The sequence below is a fragment of the Zootermopsis nevadensis genome, unplaced genomic scaffold (genome assembly GCF_977971745.1).
Source record: "Zootermopsis nevadensis isolate Lab colony 2312 unplaced genomic scaffold, Znev_1.0 Znev_ptg000016l, whole genome shotgun sequence".
NCBI classification, from domain to species: Eukaryota; Metazoa; Arthropoda; class Insecta; order Blattodea; family Termopsidae; genus Zootermopsis; species Zootermopsis nevadensis.
In genome coordinates, this window is record NW_028259148.1 from 4,669,806 (window position 1) to 4,687,808 (window position 18,003).

Below are 18,003 nucleotides of genomic sequence, written 5' to 3' on the forward strand. Positions count from 1 at the left end.
ATGCTTTTTCGCCTTTTTTCTCAGTCCTAACTGATCTGCATTTTTGGTGCTTACAGGTGGGTCCTGCAGGGGCACAGTTTGGTCTGCTGGCCTGCCTTATTGTGGAGGTGCTGAATGTAAGGCCCATGCTGAAACACCCAAACCAAGCATTGGTGAAACTGTTAGCCATCACATTGGTGCTACTCCTCTTTGGTCTTCTTCCTTGGATAGACAATTATGCCCACCTGTTTGGTTTTATTTTTGGTTTTCTTTTATCCTACGCTCTCATGCCATATGTCTCCTTCGGCCACTATGACCGCCATAAGAAGATAGCTCTTATCTGGGTATGTCTTCTCTCTTCCTTTTTCCTCTTTGTTGCCTTGGTCATCCTGTTCTATGTGATTCCTGTGTATGACTGTGAGGTTTGCAACATCTTCAACTGCCTCCCACTCACACGGGATTTCTGCGCCAGTCAGAATATCAATTTCAAGAGGGAAGAACCTGTGGTATGACGAAAGTGGGTACGGTTGGTTGGAACCGTATGTGTAATAAACTTCGGTGCATTTGCAGCAGCAGTGGATAGTAACGGTCTTGCTCGAATAGTGACAAAGCTGGTTCAAGCAAGAACTGTGTGTCCTGTCAAACTCTGGCTGCACTGGAAATGGGATCTGTTTAAAAAGTTCTCTCGCATGCTACCCATGCTTTTTATGGAAACCACACGGTTTTGGACGTGGACTACAAACTTAAAATACACATAATTTTTTTAAGTAAAGGTACTACGTATGTGTCAGTTTTTCGTCAAGATTCGTAATGGATGGTCATCGTATTCTAAGCAACTGTTGTATATAAATTTGTTTTGTGGACCAATAATTGCTGAGCTCCACTCGAAAGTGATAAAAATAAATGGCAGCTGAAACCTATACAAAATATTGTAAATACATTACATGTCTCTGTTTTCCTTTGAATTTCATCATGCGATAAGAGGAATTGGAAGTGGGAGCTTGTGTGCAGTAACTGTGTGAAGAAAATGTTTTTGTTTAAACTTTAGTTTCCTTTGAAAACACAAAAAGGTAAATAGAAACGAAGGAAGGAAGGAAGGACGGTTGTCATTGTTAACTGCTACAAAACTGTTGTAGACTTTATCCCATTTTGTTTCCGAAACACCCTTTCCCCATTAATTAATACCGTACAAATTTTTGAAAAGAAAATGAAAACAAATCCACAGAAGTGCTTGGAAAAATACGTCAACATAATGTTATAATTTAAATTACTCACAGAGGTACTTTAAATAATCGTCATACTATAGTTTGTTTCTTTTCTGGTACCATATCTAGAATGGTGGACAGTTAAATATACAGAATGTTGATTCTTGAACAGTGTGTAAGGCAGCAGTATATTTCTGTTGATATTCTCTGTGTCAAGTTTACTGTTTGTCAGTAAGTTATGTATCTAGAGAGCATGGATGTTGGATGCACAGACACTTGCATGGAACACACATTTAACTTTGTTGCCATATAAGGAAGTGGGAACTTAATTGTTTCAGACATTGTTAAGCTATAACCTTAAATCATACAGAAGTAGGGAATTAAGAGCCTGTATACAGGGCTGCCAGCACTCGATCAATAAATGCTAAGAAGAGGAAGCGATTAGGTAAAATCATGATAAAAGTGAGTAATGTCTTGTTCTGTTCAGAATAATGTTATAGATTAGTGCATGTCACTTAAAAATTTAATATCAAACTGTGCTGGTTTCACTCTATATCTTTTTTTGAAAATATTTCAGTTGCAAGAACTGTGGAAGTACATCACCAATTTAGTATGGCTGCTACTAAATATTTATCTTAAAATTAAAACAATATATTATAAATGAAGTTGAATTAAATATGCTAACCATAATTCCTGAAATAGCAGACAAAAACATTTTTTCTTTTGAAAATATTGTGCTGAAAATTCTTCAAGTTTCACTTATAAATTTCTTGCTTATAGACTGGACAGTTTACTAACATCATAAGTAGGATTTCACATTCTCATGGTGGCAAGTATCAAGGTGTCTGTCTTCTGGGTTATAGTGCCATGTAGGCTGGTAGAAGTTTTACCATTACAGGTAGCCCTCGATTTGCGCCGATTCAGAATAACACCGATTTTGAAACCAGAAAGTCAAAAATGAAAAAAAAATACTATTATTTATAACGTTTTACAATGTTTACCGCACTGCTTCTTATACTAAATCGTAATTCTTACATCGCTGATTTTGAAGAAAAATTATAAATACTGTCATCTCTGCAATTACATATGTTTCGTTAACGCGAATTTGCTCCAATGAGATCGATCAATCAATCGATAAAAGCTGTTTTTGAAATGCAAACTTTTGCATATGCGAGTTTGCTCTTGTGCTACAGCGAAGAGGATCGTTATGGCATCCATGAGCCCTTATCGTGAAATTTTGAAAGAAAGAAAGAAGAAATCACATCAGTCCACACTATATACCTTCTTTAAAAATCATGACGATCCTCAACCAGGGACTTCGTCAGAGAACTAACTCCGCTTCATCACGCCCTCGCCGATTGTAAGTGTATAAAATATATTTTTTAAATTCCCTTTATTTTATTTACTTTATTTCAGAGCTTTAAATGTAATGCCATTATATTACTCATCAATGTTTGGGTGCTGGGAACGTATGTCATTGACTTACCATTGATTTGCGTTATAAAAGAGTTTCAATTTACGTCGATTCCGTTTACGCCGGTTCGTCCAGGAACACATCCCCAGCGTAAATCGATGATTACCGGTATTTCAGAGGTACATGCAGTCCCCATCACCATAGTAATCACCCTGATGGTTTAGACAGGTCATACGTTTGAAACATAAGTAAACTTATACCAGACTACATGGTGCTAAGACCCAGAAGACAAAGACATCTTCCAGCTAACATCATCATGACAGTGAATATTTTTTCCAGCAGTTCTCGGTAAAACGATAAATTTGTCCCTGGTGCTTAATTAAGCACCGCACCATGCAGACATGAGGCAGTGGGTGTATAACTCTCTGCATTATTTACCTTCTCACTAGATTGGGATGGAATTTAATATCATCGCAATTTCTGTAACAGAATACTTGTAATACATGTTTGGTTTTTCAGGTTAGAAGCATAGTTAACAGCTTCAGAATAAGTTTAATTGTCTCTTAGAAACACTGTACAATCAATCTAAAATGAGATGTCGCATGTAAGTCAGCTGTTTTTCTTAGTTCTCCATTTCAGACACATTAAATTAACAATGGTTTACGAATAAATTCTGGTAATTAATTTGTACTCTAACATTTATGAGCCATGCGTCACTGCTTTGCATGGTCCGGCTAAGTGTGTGTCGCAGTGACTTACTGCTAAACAGTTAAGCCCAGAGTTAAATTCCAGCCAGCAACCCCATAATAGATACAGACAAAGAAAAAGATTTATTAGGGATATGAAAACTTTCATATACATTTATTTTTCTACTTCAAACAAACTATAGAACAGAATTTAAATGCCACAGCCTCAAATATATTTGTTGTCCATTGGTTATGTGTTATTATAATTTATATTACATTTTTTTGTTTCAGTATCTGCTTCATTTTCTTATGCAAATGCAATGGAATTTGTTGTAAACCAACATTAACATACAAAAGGTATCATATGTTTTGTCAGGATTGTCCATTTTAGTGTAACAAGAGTGATATCAAGCATAAAGAGATTCTTTCAGTTGAATGTCGGTATTCCATGCATATGTGTCTGTGGGTTTTTTCTACACATAAGGGGTTTTCATGCATTTGAAGTAGTTTTAAACTCTTTTTGAGAGGAGTAAACAAAATTTACCTCATTCAAGTATTAATGAATTGAGGTTATAATTCTTCAATGAATTAAAATTATATAACTCATTAACAGCTGATGGGGGATGGGCAGTTTTGTATGAAGCTTCCATTTAAAGGTAATATGAACTTTGATTTCCTGTTAATTATGTGTGCCATAGTCAAAGTATTATATCACAGACTAAGGATTATAAGTCCTCAAATTTTAAAGTAATGGCACACATTAAAATTAAGGTTATGTCATGTGAAATTTGCTAGGCTGTCATTGTACTCAGTATACTGGTTAAGCTACCTGAATACTAAGTACAAAGGTAATGAAGACTGTGACCATAAGTGATATTATAGTATGTATTCTGATTAATCAGTGTTCATTAGCATATTTAAACAAGTCAATGTAACTGGTTAAAATTACTTTTTTAATGTACTGACAAGTATTTATCACTACCAAAACAAATTTGCGTTCATAATTTAATATTCACAGAACTGCAAAACTGACCAACAAAATTGAACAGAATTCTGAAAATGACAAAAAAATTATAAAAATCATACACATAAGTCAGTTATGTTTTGAGCCTTCTCTTTAAAGAAAAGAACATAGACCTCAGAATTTCTGAGTTGAAGATAATTATGTTACTGATTCCAAATTTTAAATTTTGCTTTCAGATGAAATTCCTACTGATCGTGTTCCAGTAATATTTAAATTAGCTGATTGAGAAATTCCTTGTAATTCATGTGTAATGATAATAGATTCTTATTTTAATATTCACTTGTGCCATCTTGTTGCTTGCATACACATTGCCTGTCCCTTATTCTAGTTACATGATGATGAACCCTGAATGTGTTTGATAGGTGTCTGTATAATCTTAACTTCTACATCTTCATGGTGATATAATAATACTAGGGAAAGTAAGTTAACAGATTGTGAAATGAAATGTGGAACAAGAATAGGCTTTGAACTAAGAACCATAAGCACAAAAGAATCATAATCCACCCCTTCCTTCAAAAAAATGCAACAGTTATAATGGAAGTGTCTCTTTTCTGCTCCTAAACATTATTTCAGTCGTTGTTGCTGCCATATTTGCTTGCAAAAAATGTTACATATAATTAATTCTTTACTCTTCCCTCTCAACCATAACACTACTATCAGCCCTTACCCTTACTCCACCAACCCCTTGTTGAATGATATCTGAATGTCAGACCTCTAGGATGGGGTGGAAAACAGACCATCACATTTTGAAAAACTTGGCAACATTTTGCAAAGTACCCTTTTTCTATAAAATAACTTGAAATAAAAATTAATATAAAAACTTATGCACACAAGTGTCTATATAAGAAATATATATATATATAAAAGTATAGAAATGAAATGATCATGTACAGTTTGTGATAATTTTTTCATCATGAAAATCATAATCCATAGTGCTTTTTTGAGCATGTGATATAATTTTTTTTATCATTCATCATAAGAAGAATTTTTGTACTCATATTCTGTAATGACAGGTGAGTGCAAGGAACTTAAAACCATCACAGAAATAAAATACATGTGAAAGAAACATGAAATAATTAAACAGTTACTGATATGTACCATGTGTGTCCATTAATCTTCAAAATTTGTCCCCCATGCCTTCTCTAACATATGAGGTGATCCCTGTTCATCATGAAAAATAATAATTACCACCATTAAGAATAATAGAAAATATTTATTTCTGTATTACTGCATGTGAAGAAAAACAAATTTTACCACAATCAAGACAGAAGCTGCTAGCACATGAAAAATTTTAGTTTGGTAAATGATATCATAGTCTACAAATGTGTTTTGTATGTGAATTGCCTCTTATGATATTATACAAGGCTAAGCAATCTTCCTGTGTGTCTTCAACCTTTATCGGCCATGCATCATGGCTTATACCCAGTCTAGCTAGCCGAGCATCAGAGTTTTTTTTATCAAACTCTTGGACCCCGGAATTAAATAACCTACAGTTCCACAGCATCAGGATTTAAATCTGCTGTTCTCACAGGCTGACTATTTTTGTCATGTGATGCATTATAATTTATATACCACAAGGGGCTCTTCGTAATGGAAAGTATAAGTAAAATAAGCATATTATGAGAACGGAATATTAGCTGGGGAACATAATGGTAGTTGGGCAAAAACCTGTTGAATACTTGATGAAGACTTAATACAATGCACTAATATTACAGGTGAGTTTTGTGGTATATTTTGAAGTTATTTAAGAAGGACTATTATGAAAATGTAATGAGTAATTGTGCCTTAATCTCTCCCTGCGAAAAAGAATCGAAATTTTAGCTTGCACACTTCCTTAATTTCTTCTCATTTTATATTGTAATAATCATACATAATATTGATTAGCCAGTGTGTTATAATTATCACTGTGAAAGTATTCTTCATTTATCTTCAGGGAGAGATGATGTTATTGGCAGTGCTCTGTTTACAAGGAAAATGGTAGCAAAAGGTACTTTTAAATTTTCTATAGTCTTCTTTTCTTTTCCTAGTGTCCTATGTCTGTTTCTTACTGACATTTTCAAACTGACTAAGCCAGTGCATAATAAACTGTGAAAATGGCCCTTGCATGCTCTCTGTCACATAAAAAACCCTGGATGTTGAATTCTAGTTGTTAAATTTGTCTGATTTATAAGAGTTAAGGCTTGCACAGATATTTGAAAACTTTGTGAAAGATTACATTACAATACAGTACCATTCCAGATTTATAAAGACTAAGGGACTCAAATTGACTAGTGGAGCAACTATTAGCTTCTCAGGAAGGACTGCTTTATGGATTTATGTAGTAGTAATCAAAATTAAAAGCAATGTGCAAGTCATCTGAAGCCAAAATGGCATAAATTTCATTTCTACAGTTGGTATCTGGTTGATTAAGGAAGTATTCATACAAGTTTATTATTGAATTCTCCATCAAATTTCAGGTCCAAATCATAAATTGCTCTATGTACATGACATATCTGGGAATTTATCAGAGCATTTAAGACTATTACATTATGAGCATTTGTATCATGTCATAAGAAGGCATCGGTTTGCGTGAACTGTTTGATTTATTTGTACATGAACAGAACCACTGGCCATGTTGTGTATGGTTGCTACTAATTTTTTCTGTAATTGCAACATTTGGCTGTGGTTAACATTTAAGCAATGCAGAAAGACATCTTTTTCCTGTTCTTTTATGTATTATATCCTAAATGTTCCCACACCTTTCATTTAGTACATGTATTACAAAATTTAAAGGCATGTAGGTGATAATGTTAGCTTAAAAGACAACATGCATCTGCAAGACATTTAAATTTAATTCATCTGGTTAGAGAGGGAATTAAACTTATTTCAAATTTCTGTACAGTAGTCCATTAGCTTAGTGTATTGTATTGACTTCTTCTGTCTTCTTGTCTGATTCTTGTTCTTTTGTTACCTGTTGCTTCAAGGTCACTTAGCATAAACCAGCAGCTTATAAATTGTTGGCAAACCTATTTTGTTGAGGTTCTAGAATTATATGTTGAAAGTTATAAATGTATGCATTTTAGAATGTGATTTTTGTTGAAATCGAGAAACGTTCTTTTTCAGAATAGTTGCTGTTGTCTTTAGCCTCACTTATAGACACTGTAGTATATAACAACGCTTGGAGTACCAAGGACTTCTCTTCCTCACATGACCACAATCCATATTTACAGATTCTTTTGCATGGGACTTAAACAAGTTTGTTCCATACATCTTCCAAGGCTTTTCACGTCCTCAGAAGGAACTGTGTTAGTAGGGAGTAAGACGTGCAAGATACAGGCAGTATTGTGCTGTGATTTCTGCTATTTTGAAACTAAGATTTAATCTTTAACCAATATTGACCATTTACATGAATGGCAGTGCTATAGCTCAGGTGGTTTGTCACTGGCCTTTCATCTCGGAAACCTCTATTTATGCCCAGGTTTGTCTGTGTGAGATTTGTGGTAGATGAAGTGGCACTGGATATTTCTTTTAGTTCTTCAGTTTTCTCCTGTCAACAACATTCTACTGCTACTTAGTGTTCACTGATTTATTGTCTGGGGGATGGAAAAGTGGCCATGTTAATGATCCAGTTCCATTGAGACATATTCTCACCTCTTCGCAACAATAACAAAACAGATACAGGGATAATTTCAATGCCTGAAGTATCTTTTTTGCAAGGTATCTTCATATGTTGATTGAGTATTCTATTTATTTTTCAATTCATGCTGAAATATGCCACTAGAAGTGTTGTATAAAGAATGTATGTGACAGAATATAGTCAACATTTTGAATTCATCATCACACACATCAACAATAGTAGGCAAAAGTTTACTTTTGAGACATTATTTATTAATAGAATAGAAGACCAAGTCATGGGTAATCAAAAGATTACACTTATTTAAAATTAAGTAATTTTACTACTTTTATCATGACAGTTATATTCAGAATCTGGTGACCATAAGATCTAAACTGAAGGTCTAACATTCCAATAGAAAAACTTAATGTTAATGTCAGCATGATTTCAAATTGCATTTCTTTCATCATATGACAATATTCTCAACTCTTCTATAAAATTTTTACATAAATATAGTTGTAATAAATAAAAAAATTCTTGAGTATGATTTCTTCTTGGAATAATTTGTAATTTACTTCATGAATGTAAATTCTTCTTTATTTTTTGGTTTCTTGATCCCAAAGCTGAGACCTAGATGGTAAATTAACATTATTTTACAACTATTTTCACACGGCCAAAGTTTATCTTTTGATTACTGACGATGTGAATTGTATAAATCATTTGCAGCACAGGGACATTCTGGGAGCAAGTCAGATTCATAAATCTTTCCTTCAGTATGAACTTCTGTATGACTGACATATTACAATTCATTAATCAGAAGACTCATATTTGTTTTAGTTTGTGCAGTTTTTTTACACATCCATGTAGCTTTTGATTTTAATTTGATATGGCAAAGCATAAATGGCCGCCAGTATACTTGAAGTGTTTTACTGTGAAACTGATTTCTGTTACCTATATTTTCTAAAATTTAAGTTCTTCATAGAACATTTTCGATGCAGTGACCATATACAGAAATCTTAAATGTCATTCTGAGTATATATTCAAGACAAATCATTCATTACTGTTGTATGTAACTGGGAAAAAGGAAGCATTTTTTCACGCTGTACATTTGGTGTTAAGCTGTTAATATGTTCTGTTCTACCATCTCTCTCCATTGGGCTTTATTTGAAATGTAGGAATGATGAACATGTGCCAAACACTGGAAGTGACCATATAATTATATTAAATATTTTAGGTGGGTGAAAGCTTAATATGGGAAAATATTGCCTTTAAGTTGTGACTTCCCATATCTTGATATTTCTTGGGTATATTATTGGCTCATGATAGGAGTAATTATTTCAAGTATGGTAATCTGTCACCACCAGCTGTCAAGTACAGAACAGAAAGTAAAGAATCTACAACAGAATTCAATCAAATATCAACATTGGCCTAATAAATATTCAAATTAACATAATAAGAAGTTTGATCTCAGTACATGTTATCATTAAATTGAGATTTAGTTTTCTTTTTATTTAATGTTATATTTTAACTTTAATTTAATTAATAATTTATTGAGGACAGAAAATGTTATCATATTATTTCTCCATGTGTTATCATATCAATAATTTGTGGAATTTTGATTCTTATTGCAAGTGTAAAAAAGTAATACTTTGTTCAGCTTAGATTCACCTTAAAATTTAATATACTTTCAAAGAAGGGAAAAAGAGCAGTTGAAACCAACATTCGACTAGCATAATGAAATATACCAAACAGAACTGTTAAGGACAGTAACCGTGATTGTTGTTGATTTATTTACTGTTCACTAACGGTGCCCAAAGACTGAAAAAAGATGGAGAACCAAACAAATGATTTTAATCATAATGTTCCACAGTGAATATGAAAGCACTGATGTAATCAGCTTTTGTATTTTCAGTAGTGTTCACAAAGATGAAATCATTTAGTATATTAATGAAACTGAAATAAAACAATGTAATTGTGATTTTTCCTCCCCAACCTAGATTTTTATATGACAAAAAACAAATGGGGTAATTTTTGTGTAATTATAAAATAAATGATTATTACAATAAATATTACATTGTTTCATCATCATTCTATTCAGAATTATGATCATCAGAATAATCCTAGCTTTTAATGGTACAATATACAATTTTGGGAAGAACTTATTATACCCAATTTCCTTTAAATGATGGGGTCTATTTGGTGAGGCTAGAAATAATCCAGCTGCCGTAGATTGTAGTATCATATTGCTAAACTATTAAATGCTGTAGTTAGAGTCCAGCTAGCAGCCTCTTAGTTGGTTTAAATCCATGTGATCCCAAAGTAAAAAAAAACACCATTATAGACTGTGACTATTTATGCAATATGTTCACAGCCACGTACATATGTGGTTGCTGTCTCCTCCTCCATCTGCAACCTGAGGATGTGCCATGCCATTATGACTTACTTGAGAAATTATTTTTATTACAATTTCCAAATACTTCACAATGTTTTGCTGTTCTTCCTTCTCTTCTACTTTTACCTTATATTCTTCTCATCTTCTTATTTCCATTGTCATCTCAGTACAGATCATTCTTTTCTAATCTCCGTTCTCTACCTTTTTCAGATCTTTCTTATCCCTTATTATCCTCTTATCCATTCTTGTGCTTCTTCTTCTGCTTCTCATTTACCTCTCATTTCTCTATCTTCATATTCTCCCTCTTTTCCGTCTTTCTTTTATTTTGGCAGTTCCAGTGTGTGATGGATGAAATGGCCTGGGAGCTGAAGGAAGTCAGTTCCAAAATCTGTTGTACAACTTGGTAAGTAATTTTCTGCATTATACATCATGTAAATATTTGTGTAAATTTCGTAGTGTTGTGATGCAGAGTTATACTGCATCCAGATGTCTATCAGTCTTTCTGTATGTGTGCTTGCTGGATTCTTCCAGCATCATTATGAGTGTCTCCTCCTCACTGACCCTCAGCTCCACGCAACAAGCCTCTGGATTCTGTCTGTTTTCTATTACTAATCACAGTGGTATGCAGCATCTTCTTGTGAAAAAGCTTGACAATATTTATGTGCTTATTACCATGAGAGATCTCCCTCATTCTAAGCAGTCATCATTGTATCTCCCAGTCTATCAGCTTTTTTCCCCTTCTTCCCCTGTCTGCTTGACTCCAGGATTTATAGCCTAGGAGCCCTCTGTCTTCCAACCTGCCAGTCAGTGGCTTTTAGTCTGCCAACTCCAGATTTCAGATTGTCTCTGTGTATGGAACACATTCTATTCCATTCCTGCATGTAAGATCTACATCTTCTAAGGCACTAACATTTTCCTGGATCCCATTTATTCTAGTCAGCAAGTAGTAAGTTCCATATGTTTCTTCAAGCAATTTCTTTGAAGCTTGTCTTGTAGCAATGTTTCCCTAAATCCCGTATGTTTCTTCTAAGGCACTTGTACCAGAGTCTATTTCTAGTTAGGATTCCCTAAGCCATACATGTCTCTTCACAGTGATTCACATTTCTGCATTGCTTCCATTGACGTAGACGCAGACTCTGCTACCACTAGAATTGTTCTGATAGAACCAACAGCTTAACTGGGGATCCAAACAACTGTGATGGCATGGTAGACTTTGTGTACAGTCTTTGTCAGAGGTGAGTGAAGGGAAGGCTGTTCCCTAGGCTATCAGGTTTTATAATCTGCAAAGTTCTTACTCCAGAGTAGTATGTCTATAATGGTGCTCATGAAAAGTCTGAAAATATAATCACATTTATAGTCTTTTGCAACTGCAAGGTATGTATGGTTATATTCAAATTATTATGGTGCTCTTTCATCTCACAAAAGGTATGAAAGTTACCATCCTTGACATACTACCGCTGGAATGAACTGTAGTAATACAGGGACGGTCAAGGCCCAGTCGACAAATTTTATAAAATATTATGAAAATACAGAAAGCTGTAATGACATGAAGGAAGCACTAAAAGTTTCATCTGTGGGTGTTTAGTATAAGATCCCTTTGAACCCTGCAGATCCCAGTGATAGTCTAGTTGTTCCCATGTTTGCCTCAGCATATCTCTGTTCACCTTGTTTTCTGGCTCGCTGATATGCTGCCGCAACTCAGGGAGGGTTCTAGGCATCAGAGAGACAAACCTGATCTTTGATGAATACCTAAGTAGTAAAATCTTAAGGTTTCAGATTCTGGGAATGCTGTTCCGTGGAATAAGTCTTATATGTCCAATTCGTTTTTTTTCTAGGAAATTCTGTCAAGATAGACACATGTCTGTGTGGCCATGTGCCATCTTGTTGAAAAGTCATGCTACCATTATTGTGTTCCTGTAGCCGTAGCATCAGGTAATTCCCCAGCATGATCATGTACATGACTCCACAGACACTTGGTTCCACATACAACAAGAGTTATTTCATGAAATCAAATTACACAGTGAGGTTTCTTTGAACCTGTGAAGGGTGCCATCTTGGCTACAACTGCCATGTGGTTAATTCAAGAGACAATTGTTTGCCATGACACAATGCTTCCTCATTATCATATCATTACAGGTTTCTGTATTTTCATGACTTTTTTTAAGTTGTCAAGTAGGTTTTAGCTCACTCTGTATTAGAACAGATTTGACTGTGACAAAGTATTAATTAAAATAATTTTAGATACAAATCCTAAATTGAAGGTACAAAGATTTTAAGTTTTAATGTTAGTGAAGTGTAGCACTTGATTTTGCTTTGGTATTAGTGTATGTAAGAAACATTCCAAATAGGGGAAGGGAAGGAATAAAATAAATGAAACAAACAAACAGGAGCCATAATAAAATCATATGTTTATTTTTATATAATAAATAAATAAATAAATTACGGGTATATAATCAATCTGATAAATAATACAAATAGTAAATTTCTCATATAATAACATACAGAATTACACAGATCCAAATAACTTTGAATATAAGTTCAGATGCAGAATTTGTTTCACATGCCAGTGGATATCAGTGATACACAGCATTGTAACCTAGAAGACCACAACCAACATTTTAATCTCCGTGGGAACCTAAAATCTCTAATTATTCTTATATTGTATTTTTTATGTTTAAAAATCTCTCATTGCCTGAAGTTGCCAAATATATCAAACCATTGAATTATAACAATTATAAATTTTTTATACCTTGTTACCTTTCAGGAAAGCCGATATATGTAGTAAGTTGAGACTGTTCTGAAGTGTACATTATACCACTATGGAAACACAAAACTATAGTATAACTTTTGAAAATGTTTATGACCAGGTCTAAATGCGATATAGGAAATATATGACAAGCTAAATAATACATTGTTTGGAAATAAGAGAAGATATGATATTCTGAGCTTGTATTCACATTGCCGAGAAAACGGTAATTGATTGACATCCATGATAAAAGCACTTACTACGTTAACATGACAAAGGAATAATGGGTATGATTATATGCTGATCCCATATATTAAGCCTTAACTTGCTAAAGTATGGACCGAAATTCACCACAAAAAATATGTTTGTACTTGAAACCCTAGAAAAGATGTATGAGGTTTGTTCAAATGAAACCTGTTTGCAGCACTGCTATCCAATACAGCCAATCAGAGATCATTACTGGGATGTCTGCATGACACATCAGCAGCAGAACAGGTGCATTAGAGCAAATAGGAATAGTGTGGCACTGTTAAATGTATGTTTTCCATGTGCAGAATCTGTTCAAAATAGGCCAGCAAGATGTCATTGCTGATGCTTTCATTCAAAGACACTGACATCATCATCATCAACTCATAACACTATCGTGGAACCCTCTGAAACCTCTGTAGTGCCAGAAACTGTCCAACAGGCTCACAAGGGATTTTGTTGTCCCTCGATGGCCCACACTGTCCAGGATATGCTATGCTTCATGTGATGAGATGTTGAACCATCTCCTATAAGATTTCCATGTTTTTTTCCCATGAAAACAGTGCTGAAGCACCTTAGATTTGTGTCAGATGATGTCAAGGTCATGGTTTGGTTTTACCAGGAATACTCCATGGAATTCTCTGCAGAGAAAGTCTGTTGGTTGCTACATCAATGGGATTCCTGCCTGAGTGCCCATGGTAAGTACTTTTAACAGCATATACTTTCTGCTTAGAACAAACCTTAAATGGGTTCATTTGAACAAGTCTCATAAATGTAGCAGTAAGCAGAATTGATTACTGATTTCTGAAATTATTAATTCACTGTCAGCAGGTTAGGTTTAAAATGTTTCATAATTGTGGATATAAAGAACAAGTATTAATATAAAAAGTGCCAGCAGAAATGATAAAACTAATGTTAATATCCCTTGTATCTGTATACAGGGCACATAATTTGACATTAAAATTCCCTTTGACCAGGAGTAGCAAACAGTATCACTTTATAATTTAACATAAATAATATGAAATAAATAATACACGTATAATGTTATATTTGTACCAGAAATATGAACTAATGATCAAATCAGTGAACAGTTTAAGTACAATGAAATATAAACCAATTTCAAGGTAAAAGGATGAAATGAAAGCTATGGACAAGGGATGGGTGGTAATGGAACATTCAAATGAATTTATCCTCAGGGGAGAAAATCTATAATATCACCTTATAATTTAGGTGAACCATTTGTGGTAAACATGTCAAAAATTATTTCAAAAAAAGAAAAACAAAAGATTACTCTTCCCTCCTTATATTTGGTTGTTATATTCTTGAAAGCATCACATTCAGGTGAAGGTGTGAAACATTAGTTTAAAAAATTATTAAACAATTTTAATGTGGGAAAGAGTCTCATCCTTCCCTTTAAGCCTCTTTTGTGAATTTGGTAACAATTCTTTAAGTGGCCAAGAAAGTATGAAGCAATCACGCTTATATACATAAACACTATTGTAATTTTTCATCCAAAATAAATTAATTGATCTGAGTGAATCCAAAAGGAAAATAACCATTAAGTATAAATCTGAGGATATAATAATTCCTACTGCCTTTGTTACACCTGTAAATGTTATAGGAATGTCATTTCTTTTTATTACCTTATTTCACCACAAAGACTACACAGACATCTTAAGTAAACTCGTATCCGAAGTCTACTTTGTACTAGTCTTACTTGGTTTTACCCTGAGCATATAATTTAATTTTTCTGTAGTTAATTTAAATGACATAAAAATGACTGCAGCAGTTGCTGAATCCAGTTGCTGTTTCAAATACAAAACTTGACATACATAACACAAACAGTTTGGCTGACAAGATAGTGGTTGGCAATCATGAGTTGTCATTTTCTTCTGCACTTTTGACCTGATTCTAATTTACATTGAGCAACTAACTGGGAACTAGGCCAAACAGTGTTCACCACATAATTATGTGCTATAATTATAATTTTTCATGTATTTATTCAATTGTGAAATATAGATCCCTTTGTCAGAGCAAATTATAAAAAGTGTCAGCCTGTGCCATCATATACTTTGGTTTGTCACACAAGTACATCTCGATGCATGTCTTGGGCTTCTTTGCACCTGACTTGTAGGCTTCAATGTAGGATCCCAGTCTGTCTCGTATCCTCGATGGCGCCAACATGCGAAACTTCTCAAGTAACCTACAATATAATATACACATAGGCATTACACTTCACTGCAGTACTTTTTCAATTTTGTTGGTATTCTGTGTTTAACACTGTAGACTCGCAGGTAGATACCAGTGTTTCAGAAAACTTAGTCTCCATCTTCAGCCCTGAAGGTGGAGACAGTGTGTTTCTCAAAAATGTTGGTGTGTTTGTACAAGTCTACACAATGTCAAAACACAGCACAACATCATGATCCTCACCATTGTGAGAGTGTAAAATATCACTTTGTCAATTCTGTTTGGGAGGTCCCGAAACCACCCTAATGGATATCAAATGATTTTTGTGTTTTGTTTTCGTGAAGTGTCTCGTAAATTTGGAATCCCTGTTCATGCCTCTACTCTTGAAACTTATTGTCCAGGTGCACAGAAACCATTTTATGCACTCAGCTTAAATAACACGAATCCTTAATTTGCATGTTTTGCTTTTAGAATAATTTTTAAGGTTAAATCTGTAGATATGAGTGTGAGAAATTTGTTATTTTTAAGCTGTAATTATGAATTCTAAGAACGCATATGACACTGCACTTCAGAGCAACCCTAAGATATTATTTGCCTGCTACCATTGCTGACTATGGTCCTATTCTGAATGTCATCTTTAAAGTCTGTTGGCACCAAAAAACTTACTGGCTCTGAACTTGTTCAAGCCCAAATTTTACATAGACTTCATTTAGTAACATGACTCAAAACAGAGTGGATTATGGATTAAGTCAGTAAATTTAAAATATGACATAAAGACATGTCTACTTCTAGTTTACCAGATTACTATAAAAGTAATTAAATATCTCCACTTCTAAACCATTGTTTTGTTGTTAACAGACTCATGTGTTTATTGAAACTGTGCACATTTCAATAACCAGTGTCGCATTCATATGAAAGCCATAATATTTTTCAGATGTATATATACTGGCATCACTCACCACAATATGACTTTGGTATATGTCGTGGAATCATGTTTGGCAGCCATCTTGCAAGATAGTCTCTCCAAGCACTGCTGAGATTCAAGCACACGCTGTGTTAGTGCCAGAAAATCATGACTTGCATCCAATTGTCTCCACACTCTTCCAGTGTCAGGATCCACCTGCTTGACAGCATCCCTTCTGCGCCTCGAGGACGCTGTTTTCTTATTTTTGTTGTGTAACATGTCTGGTGGCGTATTATTCATCACAGGAACAGGCATCATAAGTAGAAAGGGTAGAATGAGAGGAAGAAGCAGAGGAATAAGTGCCAGTGGTGCCAGGGGAAGAAACAGTAATGGCAATAACAGGAGAGGGATTAAAGGTATCAGAATTAATGGAAACAATGCTGAGAATGTCAACAGCTTGAATAACTTCACAGCTTTGAAGAGGAAAAAGAATTTAATTGCTATTTTAAGAAAAATCAGTGGTATTTTGGCAAGAAGTATAAGGATAATTTTGACTAAGCCCAGAGCTTTCAACTTTGCCAAAACAATTTTCACAATGGCCAGTATTCCCAGTTTAGAATACTCCTCATGTTTGTCATGATATGAGTGAGCGGGGTAGTATATCGCAGGTGGTGGGTAATGGTGGGTAGGATGGTGATGATGGTGGCCATGGTGATGATGAGAATAGAGGTCGGGTGAATAATGATGCCCGCCATCGTAGTCATCATCATCTCCAAATGTTCCATAATCCCCATGTTCATCATAATGACCATATCCGTGTCTCGAGTTAGGGGAAACAAGCGGTACGCTGCTGCCACTGTTTTGTGTGAAGTAGTCCTGCATCAGACCTTCTCGATCATCTTGACTTCTGTCTATCTTGGCGGTTGTCGGCAAATTTCCTGCAGATGCACCTGTCACAGATGAGTACTTTGCACTTGCTTTTCCTTGCATATTGTTATCTGTGGCTGGAGCTGCTGGGGGTAAATACATTGATTGTTTTCCTTTGTCGCTGTACGTATTGTACACGAAAGCATGGTTACCACTGTAAAAATTACTGGCAATGGGAGAGAGATGGTAATCAGGAGGTGAGTAACTCAGTTTCCTTTTTGCTGTATCATATGGGTACGTTGAGGTGGAAGTGGGTATTGATGGTTGGAAATTACGAGCAGACTTCCTGGCTTGTTGCTGTTGCAGAGGGTTCGCTTGGATAGAGGCAGTGGTATCATTATGAGCAGCCGAATCCAATACTGTCGTGTGGTGTGGTGACGGCGTCGTTGGAGTAGATGCCGCAATTGTTGATAAGTAACAAATTAATATGTACACTATTATACCTCTCATGTTAGTCATCATTTGGCTTCTTGCATCTGCCTGAAAATAAAGAAAAGTAATAATTAAAATTAAAAGACAGTTTGCGTAATAGGTGTGGAGTATAACAAAGTGTCTTGTGTTTCCACCTGTACATTTTCCAAAGTTCAACATGCAGAAGCCCAAAAGAGAGTGAGAAATTTAATTCTGTCATTCTATATCAACATACTGAATTAGCATAGCAGGGGGACCAGGCAAGCAAGCAAACAAATTGCAGCACTTAT

The 18,003-nt window shown here is 34.7% G+C and overlaps 2 protein-coding genes across 15 annotated transcripts in view; one reads left to right on the top strand and one right to left on the bottom strand.

Annotated features, from left to right (window-relative positions):
• LOC110840107 (rhomboid-5) overlaps nt 1-9,967 on the top strand; it is a 262,804-nt gene extending 252,837 nt beyond the window's left edge. For 8 of the 14 annotated variants that reach the window (XM_087349830.1, XM_087349829.1, XM_087349826.1 and 5 more), the window contains one exon: nt 57-9,967. In XM_087349830.1, the coding sequence (XP_087205956.1) occupies nt 57-491 (435 nt within the window). In that variant the 3' untranslated portion in view covers nt 492-9,967. The remainder of the gene's footprint in view (nt 1-56) is intronic. The other 6 variants (XR_015535362.1, XR_015535363.1, XR_015535359.1 and 3 more) reach the window with 6 other exon arrangements.
• A 2,709-nt stretch (nt 9,968-12,676) lies between these two features.
• LOC110840104 (uncharacterized) lies at nt 12,677-17,764 on the bottom strand. The gene is made up of 2 exons (XM_022084908.2): nt 16,431-17,764; nt 12,677-15,487 (listed from the first exon to the last, which is right to left on the bottom strand). Exons 1-2 carry the CDS (start codon nt 17,762-17,764, stop codon nt 15,313-15,315), a joined length of 1,509 nt encoding a protein of 502 aa, XP_021940600.2. The 3' UTR covers nt 12,677-15,312.
• Between the last annotated feature and the right edge of the window lie 239 nt (nt 17,765-18,003).